Source organism: Cetorhinus maximus, chromosome 24 (genome assembly GCF_964194155.1).
Source record: "Cetorhinus maximus chromosome 24, sCetMax3.hap1.1, whole genome shotgun sequence".
NCBI classification, from domain to species: Eukaryota; Metazoa; Chordata; class Chondrichthyes; order Lamniformes; family Cetorhinidae; genus Cetorhinus; species Cetorhinus maximus.
In genome coordinates, this window is record NC_135902.1 from 9,874,724 (window position 1) to 9,891,341 (window position 16,618).

The window sequence follows — 16,618 nt, forward strand, 5'->3', positions numbered from 1 at the left end:
ACCTACCCTGGGAGTACTTGATGGGACAATGTAGAGGGAAACATGTGTAAGGAAGGATATTCTTGCATTGGCGGCAACACAGCGAATACTCACTGGATTGATTCTGGGATGAGAGGGTTGTCCTAAGCTGAGAGGTTGAGTAAATTGGGCCCATACTCTCTGAAGTTTAGAAAGCTGGAGGTGATTCCATTGAAACGTACAAGATCCTGAAGGGACTTGGCAGGGTAGACATTGAGAGATTGTTTGCCCCTGGCTGGGGAATGTAAAACACGAGGGCACAACCTCAGGTTAAGAGGTCAATAATTTCGGACTGAGATTGAGGAGAGATTTCTTCACTGTTGTGAATCTTTGAAACTCCCTACCTCAGAGGGGTGTGAAGCTCCATTGTTGAGTATATTCAAGGCTGGGATAGCTAGACTTTGAATCAAGGGAAATGGGGAGTGGGCAGGAAAGGGGATAGAAGATCAGTCATATTGCATTGATTGGGAGAACAAGCTCAAAGAGCCATATGGTCCATTCCTGCTCCTATTTTTTATGTTCTTATGAGCTATGTTCTGTATCTAAGTAGTATAGGGTTATAACTTGCATTAATCAGCATTGCCTGTAATGACAAACATGTGACTTTGTGGCACCATAAATGAGACGTTGAAGTTTGAGAAGCACTATTCCTTTCACCATCCAGCTCATATAATAGGCAAACTGCATGAACAGCAAGTTGTCTGTAATAAGGTGTTGAGGTTGTAATATCAATGTGATAATTGTTCTTGCATCTTTCATCATTTGAATGAAAAGTAACATATGTTAAAATGCTAATGCTTGTGGTAAGATTACAGTATACAAGCTTTTACATAAAGCACATGTATTGATACCAATAAATTATTGAAAAAGAGAAGAATACCAGAGGAACAGCCAATACAGCTGAAGGAACTGGCTTTAAATTTGTACCTTTTAGTAATAAATATTACAAATGTTAATATTTAATGAGCATAAATATTTAAATGTGTCATTTTGGAAGATCTGTGGGATTGAAGTATGATTTTTGAATAACTTTAAATATCCTCACTATCCTTTTTGCTATAGGCCACAAATGGGCAGGAGCCTCAGCACCAAAATGGGAGCCCGCAATTCCAGCAGCAGCTCCAACAACATATAATACGACAGCAGATACTCAGAAAGGTATTCATCATTAACGGTTTAATTACCCAAGAAACTACTCCAGGACACGGTTCAAATCAACCCGAGAATTAACTTGATGCATCATTAATGAGCAATGCCGGCTGGGATAAACTGAACTTAATGATGGGGGAGGTGTATCTCTATTATGGCATTGGAAAGGGGGAAAGACTGCCCTTCCACTCCTTCATTCACTCTCAATTTTTACCTGTACAATATGAAGACAGGTGCATTTGCTATGTCAACAGTTACAATATAACTTCCATGGCCATAGAAGTTCAAAAGGCCCAGTGTCATTGTGACTACTGATGAGAAGCTACAGTGAATTACCCAGAATTTTCCTTGTCAGCTTTAATTAGTAAATTTTTCATTCTACATTGGACAATGTGCTGGCTTTAGTCTTATTCCAGTTCTGGCTGGGCCATGTATAGACTGTCTGTGGACACGATAAGAAGAAGTCTTATTCTGGGTTTAGGCTATGCATCCCATCCAAGTGAGCTCCAACCACTTGTATATGTGGGGCTGGGGAGGTTGAACATAATCTCTAGACCACAAGGAACTGTCCCGTCACCTTCATCACTCCCATCTCCTCTTCCCACACCTCCACCTTTCAACTACACCCAACCCACTATAACCCTTCCTACCTTCACCTCTCTCTTGAAGCATTTTAAACCTTCAATCCAGATTTATTCTCACTACTTTAGGATTTCTCTAAAGCTAAAGTGGCAGTATAAAACTTGTCCTCAAAGCCACACAGACCTCCGTAATTATGAAGAAGCTGGTTTTCTCCTGTTTTGTAAGGGAGAATTCAAGAAGACCAGCTCTTAAATTCTTCCTTTTTCCAATTCTTGACTTGCTGGGAATATTACTTTTAGAAATGTAAGCAATTTGAAAGTTCAGGGTATTGATTTCCTCTGACTCTGGGGCAATAATTGTTGGATGATCAGTGTAATAAATACACAAACCGTACCCTTGGTGAAATGGATATCTGCTGTGAGATGGATGGATGGATGGAGAGGTGCCATCCCCTCCCCCACCCCGCCCCACCCTCAACCCCCTCCCTCCCTCCCGAACACTGAGTGCAGTAGCTATCAGATTATGTGATGTGGCTTCAGTAACTTTAAAAACATAAGTATAAGTAACCAATAAAAGTTGTAAATAATTGTGTGTTTCTGTTGGGTCTTTTTATTTAGATGAATGTTCCTAACTCTGCAAATCAAGTTGGTCAAAAGTTTGTCATCAATACTACTCCTTTCTGTAATTCAAACTCAACCCTGAGCAAGATCAAACAACCTCCTTCTTACGAAGATGCAATGAAACAGGTGAGAAATAATTGAATATTATCATTAGGCAGCATGAGTATTTACTTCTAATAAGCTGAACTTGTTTTATTTAAATAAAGTACAAACTGCAGGATTCAAGTGTCAATGAACCACTCCTGCACACTCAGTAAATGGCTTGATGCATCTGTCAAATCATTTACGACTCTGTAGAAGGCAATGGACAGTTGTAGTTTTACATTTCATGTTTTTCCTGAATTGAGTGATTTATTCTTTTAATGATTTTCCAGCTAATTTGAGTAGATGTTTATTAGCAGTAGTTTCAATGTCACCATCACAAACTTTTTGGGGGAACTGCATTTTGAAAACTCTATTGATTTTTATATTGACGGTTATTTCTATCAATTAGAGGTATGTCAAATGAAAATTGTTACATTCGAAATAATAATTTGGCACACATAAGCTTGCGAATTAGGAGCAGGAGTAGACCATTCGGCCCCTCAAGCCTGCTCCGCCATTCAATAAGATTATGGCTGATCTAATTGTGGCCTCTGCTTTCTGCCTACCCCCGATAATCTTTGACTCCCTTGTTAGTCAAGAATCTACCTCTACCTCTGCCTTCATTGATCAATATGAAAATATTGTTCCATCTACTTTTAGATAATTGTGTTATTCTAATGTTACTTTTTAAGTTTTATATATTATACTGACTTTAGAAAAGTCAGAGATTATTGATTTTTAACAGTTTGTATTAGCACAAGCATCATTTTAAATTAATTTGTCAGTTCTATATTCTGGTCAATACATGACCATGAGCTAACTGTTTTTAAGCAATCCTTTTGTTTGAGACTTAGTTTATGTAGTTTAACCTTGTATACCTGCAGCAAATGTCTAGAAACCAGATGGATGACCTACTGGACGTGCTCATTGAGAGTGGAGGTGAGACTTGTTACCTTGACAGTTGATCTTCTAAAATGATTCAGTCATCGAGCATGAACTGCCTTTTCTTTATTGTAAAATTCTGCTAATGTCTGTTTCCAGAATTCACTGTTTCTCATTTAAAAGCTAATGGTCTCTGTTATGATCCAAACTGAGGTTACCCCTGGACAAGCCTGACCCCAGAATGGAACCCAGCTTGATAGATCCTAACTTTTATTTTTTGTTTGTTTAGATACGTGGAGAGTAGCTACTGAACAGAGGCACAGGGGTCAGCTGATGAACTTTTAACAAAAGAATAAAACATTTATTCAACAAAAGAATAAAACATTTATTCAACAAGAAAAGATGAACTATATTACAATACTCTTTCACGTACAGCTATACCTTTACAGATGTATACAGATTTGTAAGGATAACACAAGTCACAAAAGTTATCTTATACTCTAATGTACACAGTAAGTACAGAGTCCATGTAAATCTATGGCACCCTGTGATCAGACACACCATACTCTGAAATCAAGTGGCAAATGCCAGACGTTATGGGTCTCCCCTCAACTCCCCCCAGACGCTTGTCACACCACGAACCAACCAGTCTCACTGAACTCCGTCTTTCACATGAAGGTTTCCAGTCCCCGCTCTCCAAGAACTTGCCTTGGAAACTTTTCCCAAACCAACGCTTTCTCTCAGACCCCTTCAGCAAGGGTTCACCTCCAGGGTTTGAAACTCTCCTCCTGATGTTCCTCTTCCCTGGGTCACCACACGCATTCAAGCTGTCTTCCACGCACTCTTGTCTCACCAACTCAGCCGTCAACGGTACATGCTTCACATGCCCATAGCAAAGAGTTACAGTTCTTCAGTCTTCTCTTTGAACCTTCTTGCCCTTTGCAAACTGTTCTCGCTTTAAATCTGCTTTCTGCAGCTTTTGGTCCTTTTACATTTGAACCATGGAGCCTTTCTCTCTGCCCCTTACTCTTAACTTCACTTAATAGGACCTTTTCCCTGGGCCCTGCCCTTCCTTTGACTAGAAGGTCTTTTTTGGACTTTCCCCTCTTCCACTACCCTGGAATTTTGGGTTTTTCTTTAGCTTGGGAATGCCTACCTATCCCCTTTGCTCCAGTCTCTCCTGGCAGAAACTTTCAGAACCAACTGCATTCAAACAGCTTCCAAAACAACCTGCTGTTTCTCCTCTGTGTGTGTCTATGGGAGAGACCTGCCTCTTTGGGCCCCAGTTGCTAGGCAACAGTCCAATCCTTCTACCTTTGTATGTTTACCTTCTCTTTAGGGTCATAAAACTTCTCATTAGAAATGCAAGCACCTTTTGAAAGTGAAACTAAAACTCCATTTGACCTTTCTTAACACACAAATACAGGAATACAAATCAAACTTAAACTTCAAAGCTAAAACTCATCCCTAACACCCACAAATATCAATATAACTTACTTAAACTATCCCTATTTCCTAACATTTCTGATTGGATAATGGGTAACTGGTATGATAAATCTTTCTTCCTTCATCTTAATTTAAGACAATGATTAGCATAACTTGGAATGTTTGCTTGCTTTTGTTGTGGATTACACCAAAGGTGGCATTTTCAACATGGCAGATTTGCAAACAGCCCTCACCATGGATGGACATTGTACACCTGAACATCATTGTGATTTAAATGTAATCAAATATCATCTGACACCAGAGAGAACACATTGATTTTTCCGCACAGTGCACCTTGTATTGTATCTTTGCTGCGGCTAGAATAAACTGTAGTTTAGGAGAAAGCTACCCTACATTTACAGACATTCTCAAGAATGGTACCTACCATTAACGGTGCCTAGAGAGATATCTGATCAGGCTGAAAGATTAATAGGCTAGAGGTCCAGCTACTGTAAAGTATCTTGTACTTAGTGAGCATTTTCTGTATGCACATTATAATATTGTCAAAGTACCTATTTATCGATATCTACATAAAAGTTCTGGCATCTAGCATGTATTCATCTCACTTTTGATGCCACATTTCAAAGTCTGAAAAAAGAGGAAGATATCATTTTCTGCTGATTTTTCTAACTACATGAGGGAACTGAATATATACCTGAGGAAGCAAAATTGTCTAAGCTATGAGAAAAGAGCAGAGAAATAGAACAAGCTGATAGTTCATTCAAAGAGCCTGCGTAGGTATGAATGACTGAATGGCCTCCTTTTGTGCTTACAAGATTTTATGATTCAAAATCCTGACCTCCCGCCAGGCCAACCACTGGAGATTTATGAACTGCTGTCAATCTACAGAATCTTCCATCAACAATTAACTTCTAATTAAACTTAAATTAAAAAATTAAATTTAAAAAAAAATTAAACTAATTAATTAAAATTAAGCCTATTCTGCACCTCTGCACAAGAAGTATCAGACATTGTCTTTAAAAGCACGGGCCAAGTTAAACTCTGGTCCACCTTGTCGTTAAAAATTCCAGTCATGCTCCAGACCAATTGAAGCCCTTGAGCGGGCAGTTAATACCCACTTAAGGGTCTCATCCCGCTGCTGCTGGTATTCGACCAGTGGCAGGTGAGCCAGTCACCACACAGGAAGCCCGAAAAGCAAACCCTGTCAAGTTTGCTTGTGGGCTCCCGAGGGGAGCAGCTGTGGCCGGGGAAGGGTGTGCCTCATTGAAAAGCACTCAGCGCCTGATTGAGTGACATGGAATAGGGGAGGTGGGGGGCGGGGGCCTGCTGAGAACTACCCCCAGTCTTTTCTTCTAAACACCGCCCCCACCACCACCCCCCACCCCATCGTGAGACACCCTCCCCAGAACCCGCATCCCATCCTCACACACGTGTGGCCTGGTTCCTTCACTGATCCTGGGCCTCTGGTGGGCGCATTGCCAGCAGCTCTCAGGGACCAAGATTTCTTCCCCTGGAGCCCTTGATCCCAAGGAAGACCCTGCAATGGTCACTTAAGTGCCTGACTGGCACTTAATATAGCGGGCCTTCCCCAATAGAGGCAACATGGGGCTCTTGCCAGCTCTTCAGCCAGCAGGCAAGACCCCTGTTGCTTGGATTAAAGTGTGCCCTATGAATTAATGATGCCATGAGAGCTGACCTAATTGTAGAAATTGTACTTATCTATTTAAGAAGTATCTAGTATCTTAACAGTGTAAATGGTAATCATCAAAATTGTTACAGACCGTCTCTTATACAGGTTGGTTTCCAAAATCAACCATGTTTGTAGTTTCACTCCTCTCAAAATCGTTCTTCTAAAAGACAATTTTTTTAAATATTGCTGACTGAAAAAAGAGACTTTTTTGTCGAAGCTTTTCGTCTTGCACTCATCAGGACAAATTGCAAGAAAATACCAATGTCAGGGCTAACAACATATTTTATACTGTATGAGAAGGGAGCGCTGATTGGTTGGCAATCGAACCCTGGTAGAAATGTTGCCATGGAGAATGCACCAGTGGATGGTAACTGACAATTAACTGCCAAGCTTTGTTTGAAATTTAAACCAGACAGCTTTACTCCGATGCACCACCCACTGGTGCATTCTCCATGGCAATGCCTCTACCAATCACAGTCAACTTGCCAACCAATCAGCACTCTCCTCTTACAATATAAATATGTTGTTTCCCCCTGACATTGGTATTCTCTTGCAAATTGTCCTGATGAGTGCAAGATGAAAAGCTTTGACAAAAAATCTCTTTTTTCAGCAATACTCAAGTTCTGTACTACCAAACGACATTTTTTTTGGCTTTCCTTATTGTTCTTGTTTCATATTTTCTATAAGCGCTAAGCAATAACCATATTTCCTGGTATATTTTCTTATTAGAACTGTTCTCTTTGCAGAAATGCCACCAAATGCCAAAAATGATCATCATTGTACTCAGAAATCATTGCCTCAGATCACAGTATCATCAGGAGCTTCCACTGTGACAGTGCCTCGGACTTCAACAAGTCCTTTTAACCACATGTCTCCTCCGCAGCTTTCGTTTGACCATTGCACAAGCAACAGTGACAGTCAACTTGAGGCCCTGCTGAATTCTCGCAGCTCCTTGAGTAGAGGCAGCGATCTTGCATTGCTTAAAATTGGCAGTGAAGATTCCCAGCTGGACAACGTGGCTGAGGGCTTTACCGGCAACTCACGGGAGGATATGCTGAACACTCGAGACATTCTGGAGAACCCTCTGTCCCCGATGGACACCCAGATGTCACCATCACCCACGCATGGCCATGTTATGAACTTAGGTCTAACAGAAACTCCCTTGGAGAACATGGACTGGTTGGATCTCACGCCACCCAGCTCAGCAACAGGTTTTGGATCTGCTGGCTCCTCCACCCCAAGCATCTTCTCTGCAGACTTCCTGGACGTTACAGACCTGAACTTAAATGCAACAATGAACTTGCAATGGTAACATGCTCGGTGGACTACAAACTTATCAGTGCATTTAATGCCAATTGAATTGGGGTGTTAAATAAAAAGCAAGCATACTGCTAAGGTATACCAGCCAAAGAAGTCATGTTGGCAAAGGTAAAGTCAATGGAAGAATCCAACTGATCAACCATAAGATGATTACTGTGTGGTTGTTGCATGTAGTAATATCCTGGTTGCTGAAAGAGTTAAAAGCTTTATAAGGTTGTGCATTTACTGCGTTTTACTGGAAGCAAAGTGAACATGAAGTCCGTTGCCAAAGAGTCGAAGTCTAAATCTTACTGAATTGACAGATAGAGTCCAAAGGATAGATATAATATTGGCCAACTCTTGTACTGGCCTTGTGCACACAACCTGCATTATATCTTTTGTATATAGCTTACATTTGCTTATATCTTTTGCAAGATTTTTTTATAATTTTTATCAAAAGAAAGAATTCTTTACCAGACAAGCAATATTTGCTATCCTGAACAATGGAAAGTATTACAATACTGGCGTCTTTCCTGAATCACAATTGCAAGGTTACACTACTTTGTGCTAGTATTTGATTCTTTGTATTGTGAATATATCTTATTGTTCACTTTGCACAGTTAAAAGTAGAGGCATTTGTCACTGTTTGCCTGTTTTTTTTTTAGATGTCTTCTAGGTGTTAAAATGTTAGAAGCCATTCCATGCAGATGTTTGGTAGTATTTTTAAAAATTAGTAAGTTTATGAAATTATGAAGTGTACTGCTTTGCATTTCAGATGCTTTTTAATAGACTTGGCAGTGTTTGAGGGTGTTGGAGGGAGGGCATCTTGTTTTGCTTGGTATTTAATGAAGCAACATTTCCACCACCCATCACCCCCAAAAAAAGATACCACTTTGCAAAATGCAGTAAATTATGCAATTACATGAAGAAAAGAAAACAAAGAGATGACTTCATTGCCTGTGCTGAAGTTGAGACTCCCTACAAACATAGGAAGATGTTAAACCTGAGTTCAAATGCACAGTAGTAAGCCAGCATCAGGCTTGGCATTATATTCAAATCTTTTGCAGCTAACTTAGGTACTGACCAATGTGACTTTATTTTTAATATTTTCAGCACATAACCCATAGACCCACATTTGAAAGGAAATAAGTAAATGAAATATTGATTTAAAAGGGAACAAAAGTGAATTGAAAATAGGTGACATCAGTTTCAACCCTTGTCTTAGTGTAAAGAAAATAGTTTATTTTTGGTAACTTTTATTCAAAGCAAGGAAGTGCTCAGAAAAAGTATTTTCATACCATTTTGTATCTTATTGTGTCCCTTTCTGCAATGATATTTAAATGAAAAGAACTTCACTTTACTCCTTTGGCACTGCTTGCTATTCTGAAATCTCTGGCCAATTCAGTATTCTGGCATGTGAGGGAGATCTTTGTCAAAGGATTTGCTTGCTACCCTATATAGTAATAGTATGGCTGGTTTTAAATGAATATTGTCATGTTTCCCCCTACTTATTCACTATTTCCAAAAATACAAAAAAAAAATCTGCAAAGTACTGTGCAACTAATTGATATTTAATACTTGAAATAGTTTGTCCTGTCATTCCTTATTATATCTAGCTTGCCTCCTCGCTAACTACTTGCACAGACTCCACCAAACAACCAATAAAATTCAGAGATCGTTTGTAAGTAACTGATGACAGGAATCAAAATGATTGAAGGAGATGAACAATCATCTTAAAAGTAAAACCAACCCAAGAACTGCACTTCACGGTCCAAGTTTCTTATTTCTGCTCCCTGTGAATCAATAATTATATTATATTTCCTGAAATGCCTTTGAGTTAAATAATCCCTGTGAGGTATAAGTGATTGTTCTGATCTATATTGAGTATATCCCATTCCAGTGCTAGTACACCTCCTTGTGTGAGCAGTAACTATATGATATGACAGTGGTTGCTTGCAAACTGGATGAGGTACATGGGCTTTGACAACCCTTGCGTACTGGCATAGTTGACCACAACAGTACATGTTTGACACTTAAACTTCTAATTCTGTATTGATGTTCTGGGCAACATACCCGCCAGCTTATTTGTGCTTGGCAATCATTCTTACCCTGCATGACGAAAGAGATTTTCCATTGATTTTGTAATCTGCGAATGGCAAAATTATGAATCAGATACTGATTTTTTGAGCAAATTGAAATTATTGATGATCAGCATTGAAATATAGTAACATACCGGAGTAAGCTTTGGTTTGATTTAATCCTGAGAATCTCAAGCTCACTTTTCTCCAGCCTGCTTCTCATATGGTGATGTTCTGAAGATGCAGATACTTAAATCCAAAATGTCACAATGTTAGGAGGGGGAAAAAGAAAGTTGTTTTCTATTTTTGAAGCAAGATTATGGCATTTTTCTTCAGCTATCAACAGGACGCAATTCATCCCTTGATACATGACAGGCTAAGAATCTAATGAGCTGAAAGGATTGAAAACAAAGAGAGTTCTTGCCTTGAGCAGCAGTACTGGAGACATCATGATCTCCTCCTCCTGCAAAACCCACCATCTACAAGGCACAAGTCAGGAGTGTGATGGAATACTCTCCACTTGCCTGGATGAGTGCAGCTCCAACAACACTTAAGAAGCTTGACACCAACCAGGACAAAGCAGCCCACTTGATTGACACCACATCCACAAACATTTACTCCCTCCAACACACAGTAGCAGCTGTGTGTACCATCTACAAGGTGCACTGCAGGAACTCACCAAGCCTCCTTAGACAACACCTTCCAAACCCACGACCACTACCATCTAGAAGGACAAGGGCAGCAGACACATGGGAACACCACCACCTGGAAGTTCCCCTCCAAGCCACTCACCATCCTGACTTGGAAACATATCGCCATTCCTTCACTGTCACTGGGTCAAAATCCTGGAACTCCCTCCCTAACAGCACTGTGGATGTACCTACACTACATGGACTGCAGCAATTCAAGCAGGCAGCTCACCACCACCTTCTCAAGGGCATTTAGAGATAGGCAATAAATGCTGGCCTTGCCACTGATGTCACATCCCATAAATGAATTTTTTTTAAAAGAAATACAACAATCAAGTCAGTCACCTCAAGCAACATGATGGATCAATTTATACATTTAAAATTTTGATGCTTTTCAAGGTTTGCAAATGTATTGATTTTTGAAAACTATTTTAAAGCAGTAGCCCTTCTGTTATTGATCATTACAGTTAACTCCTGAAATATCAAAATCATTCAGCAAGTGGAGCCAAAGTAGGTAAATGTCAAATTTACTCCTACAAGTTCAGAACCCAACGAAAATCACAAATTATGGCCCAACTTTTGTGATCCATGGCTGAGTGAGGATGTTCGCTGCAGAACTCGAAGAAAGTTGCCTGTGTCATGGTTTTCCCTTTCCAGCCAACAGTTCAAATCTGCCATCAAGTCAAGGGGATGTCTTGGCATGCAACAGCAGTGATGTTATCAAACAAGTAGATAGCCAGTAACATTGAAGTATTCACACACATCCAGCCAGGATGGTTAAACGCGCCTAATATTTTCAGATAGCAGAATAAATGATTGTAATTGGATTAAGATAGAAACTAAAACCAAGGTAAACAAACTTATTTTTAAAAATTTTAAATGTGCAATTTTTTTATAATGGAAAAAAATTGACATTCCACAAAGTATAAGATTAGCTTCTCAGGACCATTGAGGGCGGTTTAGCAGTAAAGTAGTCATTCGGTAGTACAGAACTTGAGTATTGCTGAAAAAAGAGACATGTCGAAGCTTTTCATCTTGCACTCATCAGGACACTTCGCAAGAATACCAATATAAGGGGAAATGAATTTATACTGCATGTGAGGAGAGTGCTGATTGGTTGGCAAGTGGCATTACCATGGAGAATGCACCAGTGATGGTGACTGACAGTTAACTGCCAAGCATTGCTGGTAATTTAAACTAGGCAGCTTGACACTGATTGGTCAAGGCATTGCCCTGAGGAATCAGTCAGCAAATGGCTGTCATTTAATTTGTTTAGCTGAAACAGGCACAATGCGTGTTTCTGTCTGCAAAGAACTGTGTATTAAGATATGTAGTTTCCAGTACACGCAAATGTGCCACATTGTGAGCCTGACTGGCAATCTTAAATTGGTTATCAGCGTAATTCTTAGCACTCTGAGGATTATTTAGCAAATGTTGTCCAATCACGGAATCCCATCTAATGTTGGACATTGTGTTTTGAGTTTTGCAAGCAATGGCTGGTTGGGTATGGTCTGTTCCCTGCCCATTGCGAACAGCTGACTGATTCCTCAGGGCAGTGCCTTGACCAGTCAGGGTCAAGCTGTCTGATTTAAATTTCAAACAATGCTTTGCAGTTAACTGTCAGTCACCATGACTGGGTGCATTCTCCATGGCAATGCCAATTGCCAACTAATCAGCACTCTCTTCATATGCAGTATAACATGTTGCTTTCCTATTATACTGATATTCTTGCAAAGTGACCTGATGAGTACAAGATGAAAAGCTTTGACATGTTTCTTTTTTTTAGCCGTAATTATGAAGTTACGCCATTAAAAACCCTGTTACACCTCATTCAACAGGATGTAACCTGGTCAAGGGTTTTTACAGTGAGACCAACAACGTATGATTGGAAGTTCTTGTCAATTCAGTGGATTTCCATTGACTGTAGTCTGCGGGTGCCTCAACAGTGCATCCTCTAGAAAAGCATAAAATCACTGACAACAACTTCTGGATCTCCACATTGCTCTGCCTATGTGCAGACTCCAGAAGTTGCTGTCAGTTCCAGTGGAGTAATGATGACAAAGGCTGGCAGCTCCAGCATCATTACTATTGCAAAATCCGGGCCTTTGTATTTAAGGAAACTGTTTAGAAATGGTTGAAACAAGAGTGACTAGAGACACTTCTAAGAATATTAAAATTATCATATTGACAGCAAAATACAGAAAATAGGATTGATTCTTTATATACATGTTTGTAACAGCTACAATATTTTGGGACAGGTAGATGTCTCACATGCACATGCCCATCACCATAATTAAGAGACTTCAAACCAAACTACTGAGAAGTCCGTATAATTAATTTCCATTGCTGATGCGGAGTGCACAATCCAACCCTGTAAGGACACATCCCTAGTTATTTAAGCTCAAAGAACCTAGATAGAGATTGAGGTAAGCCAAATCTGTATAAAGGTACTGCTCGAATTAAAAAGAAAACAAATTTGAAACCACGAAAAGCACTATTAAGCTTCCTATAGTGAATCCAATCAGAATCAGACTAACCAAGTATTCGATTGCAGAGTCAATTTGAGCTGAAGAAGAAGTGGCCTTGGCCACTAACAGGCCTACACTTTTTACCCACAGTGAGTCAGACTCAGGAGAGGTGGTGGCATTGCCATACTGTCACTGGAAAGTAATCCAGTGACCCAGGCTAATGCTCTGGGGGCATGGGTTCAATTCCCACTATGGTAGGATAGAGGGGTGGACCAGGGTGTCCTGGAGGGAATGGCCCCTACGGAGTGCTGACAGGGAGGGTGAGGGGAAGATGTGCTTGGTGGTGGTCATGCTGGAGTTGGCAGAAATGGAGAAGCAGAGCTTCACTTGCACCTCCTTCAATTTGGTCTACTGCATTCGCTGTTGCCAGTGCGGTCTCCTCTACTTTGGAGACTAAATGCAGACCGGGTGACCTTCTTGCAGAACACCTTCGGTCTGTTCGCAAGTATGGCCCAGACCTTCCTGTCACTTGCCATTTCAACACACCACCCTGCTCTCATGCCCACATGTCCGTCCTTGGCCTGCTGTAAAGTTCCAGTGAAGCCCAACGCAAACTGGAGGAACAGCACCTCATCTTCCAACTAGGCACTTTACAGTCTTCTGGACTTAACATTGAGTTCAACAACTTCAAGCCATGAACTTTCTCCTCTATCTTTGCCCCTTTTTCCATCCTTTCTCCCCAGCCACTGCCCCTTCCCTTCACCCCACCCTAAAAGGGCCATCTGTTACATGTTTCATGTTGTTCTTTCACAGAGTGCTGATCCTTGTTCTGACTATTAACACATTCTGCTTTCTTACCTTTATGCCACCATCACCATAAGCACCTCCTTTAGCCCTTACCACTACCATTAAAACTCCCTTTGTCTTTTTGTCCACAACATCTTTGTCAATCCCTCCTTGGCCCCCACCTATTGCTGGCCTCCTATCTAGCTTCACCCGCTCCAACCCCTTACACTGTATAAATTTCATCACATTTCTACTCTTTAGTTCTGAAGAAAGGTCATACGGACTCGTAACATCAACTCTGTTTCTCTCTCCACAGATGCTGTCAGACCTGCTGAGTTTTTCTAGCATCTTCTGCTTATATTATTATTTTAAAAAAAGACTGGCTGGTAAAGTAGCTACAGCACTTTGGTCTACTATAGGCCTGCCTGACTCAGGTATCACGTTACCAAGACTGCCACTTACCACTCCCTCCTCAGTACACCGCCTCCCTCCACCCCTTCCCCCACTCTCCCTCAAGCTGCAAAAGGCCTGTGATCTTTTGGAATCATGGTCGCTCAAGGAAACCTAAACAGGCTTGGTGCCTAGTTTTTCTGTTACAGCTGGGATCCCTTAATCCAGCCCCACTCCATAAAAAGCACGAAGATACAATCATTTTCCAATGGGACTGAACTTCATTTTCCGACTGTACATGACTAAGTTATGGCTCTTGAATTGGAAATGAGTTCTCCACCCACCCAAAAGTCATTTTCTCCATCTCTTTTGGTCCAGTGGCAGGTGCCATTCCAGTGAGAGACAATCTATATTCAGAACAAAGATGCTACAAACCGGGTATAGGAAGTACTTTAGGCAGCACCAGTTATCTTTCTCTGGTATTTTTTCCTTCTTAATTCATAGATGGCCTGGCCTAATTAGGAGTTCTCCACACAGTCTATGTACACATCTCATCAGTGTTACTTAATCAAAATTGACAATTGTAGTGTGGCAATATGGCTTGTGTAAAACTGCAGCTTTCAAGTTACTCTTGAGTGCATCAGGGTGAAGAGGCATGATCAGGATTTCAATTTTCATATCCATGCATCTAAAATTGTATCTGTGAAACTCTTCACCAACGGTTTACACAATTACTTCTAGGGCAAAATTTTATGCCGGCGGGATTTTACAGTCCCGCTGAAGCCAATGAACTTTTGAGCAGCTTGCCACATTTTATGGGCCTGGCCCTGCTGTGACAGAGCCATAAAATTCCACCCCAAATCTGAAGTCCTAACTTGTTAAAAGAAGACAAAATCTGCCCTCATAAGACCTGCCCAGTATCTTTTGTATAAATCCAAATAGTTTGTAAACTGAGCGTATTCTTAAATTTTAAATAGACTAATTTGCTTAAAGTCTAGTTATAAATCACATCTTCACATGAGTTTTTATATGCAAACCTAGAATTGGGTAAGGGGAACAGAAATCTGGCTTGCATCATCAGCATAACTGGTGCTTCAGTGGACAACCAGTTGGCACAAAAAATCACAAGTACAACTTGTAGAGTGTTGCCAGTGGCGCACTGGATTTTGCAGTGCATCAGATAAACCATACAGTTGGATATAGTAAACACTGAAAAATGAAATTGAAAAATGCACAGAATTGCAACTTTTTTTTTTACTACTTTTGCTGCTTACCTTTTGTCTCTTCGACCTATGGTTTTCCTTGTGCAACTCCTCGACTTGTATCACTAATGGTCATTCTGTCTGTTTCAAATGACTTGTGCTTGCCTCTGGTTTCCCTTCCTGCCTCTGAGAAAATGTCTTGCCTCTGAGAAAGTGTCTTGTCTCTGCAGGCCGCCTCTCGTATGTGACCAGGAAATTAAGAAGGCAGGGAGTTACAGGGCTTGGTGAGGTATTCTAGCACTGTAATGCAGTACACCAAAGAGCTTTGCACATGAGCCACTCCAAGCAAAGTATGCAGTATGTTAATTTACAACATGTTTTGAACAAAAAGACTAATTCTCAACCTGTCATATTTATTTAAGAGCGTATAAGTGGTGCTGCTCGGCTTTCGAGTCAAGCATCCTGCAAAATTTTTTCACAAGAAGTGAGACCTCATGGGAGTTTTTCAGACATTCAGTGACTAATCTGTTTCATAATCTTGCAAACAGCATCTGCCTTCAATAAATATGATCAGGTTATCAAATTCTCACTGCTAAAAAGCCACTTAGAGCACAGTGTTTCAGGCTGACCATCACAAGAAATGTAGGGAGCAAACAGCCCATTTATACAAGATGACTGCCATATCAAACTGCCTCAAAAGAGTCATTGGTACTTTGACCAATCCTGTGGGCTTAATTCTTTCTGTATTCATATATGCCTTATTTTTGCACTTTGTAAATACTATGTATTTTCTTATGGTGTATCATGTAACACAACAGAAATTTTGCTTTGTGTATATAACGGCAATAGTTTAGAAGCCAAAGTATTAAAAAAAAACTACATAAACATTAAAAAAAAGTTTTGGAACTGGGTGTTCTTAATAAATCGATTATCATGACCCAACTAGTGTTTGTTTTTACTTATATTGTCTTCTGAGATCCCACTTCAACCGAGACCAACCAATTGTGCCATCCCGACAACCAAGTAGTTGGTCACGTGTCTCTGCTCTTATTTCATTAAAATAAATAGCATGAAAAACGGGCCTGGATGGGAATTTGTTCCAAACAACCTCATAACCATCAAAATCTGGCTAACTGAGGTGTGTAGTAGAGTGATACATGTCTTTGAGGCTCAGAACTGTAATAAAACTACTACTAGGCCGGTTTTTATTTTTGGGAAGTCTAAACCACAATCCT

General features: G+C 40.4%; 1 protein-coding gene across 7 annotated transcripts in view; it reads left to right on the forward strand.

Annotated features, from left to right (window-relative positions):
• myocd (myocardin) overlaps window positions 1-16,325 on the forward strand; it is a 636,396-nt gene extending 620,071 nt beyond the window's left edge. For 4 of the 7 annotated variants that reach the window (XM_078570714.1, XM_078570713.1, XM_078570715.1 and 1 more), the window contains 4 exons: window positions 1,081-1,176; window positions 2,367-2,495; window positions 3,317-3,392; window positions 7,218-16,325. In XM_078570714.1, the coding sequence (XP_078426840.1) occupies window positions 1,081-1,176; window positions 2,367-2,495; window positions 3,317-3,392; window positions 7,218-7,783 (867 nt within the window). In that variant the 3' untranslated portion in view covers window positions 7,784-16,325. Of the gene's footprint in view, window positions 1-1,080; window positions 1,177-2,366; window positions 2,496-3,316; window positions 3,393-3,624; window positions 3,893-7,217 lie in introns of those variants that run through there. The other 3 variants (XM_078570712.1, XM_078570716.1, XM_078570717.1) reach the window with 3 other exon arrangements.
• The last annotated feature ends 293 nt before the right edge of the window (window positions 16,326-16,618 follow it).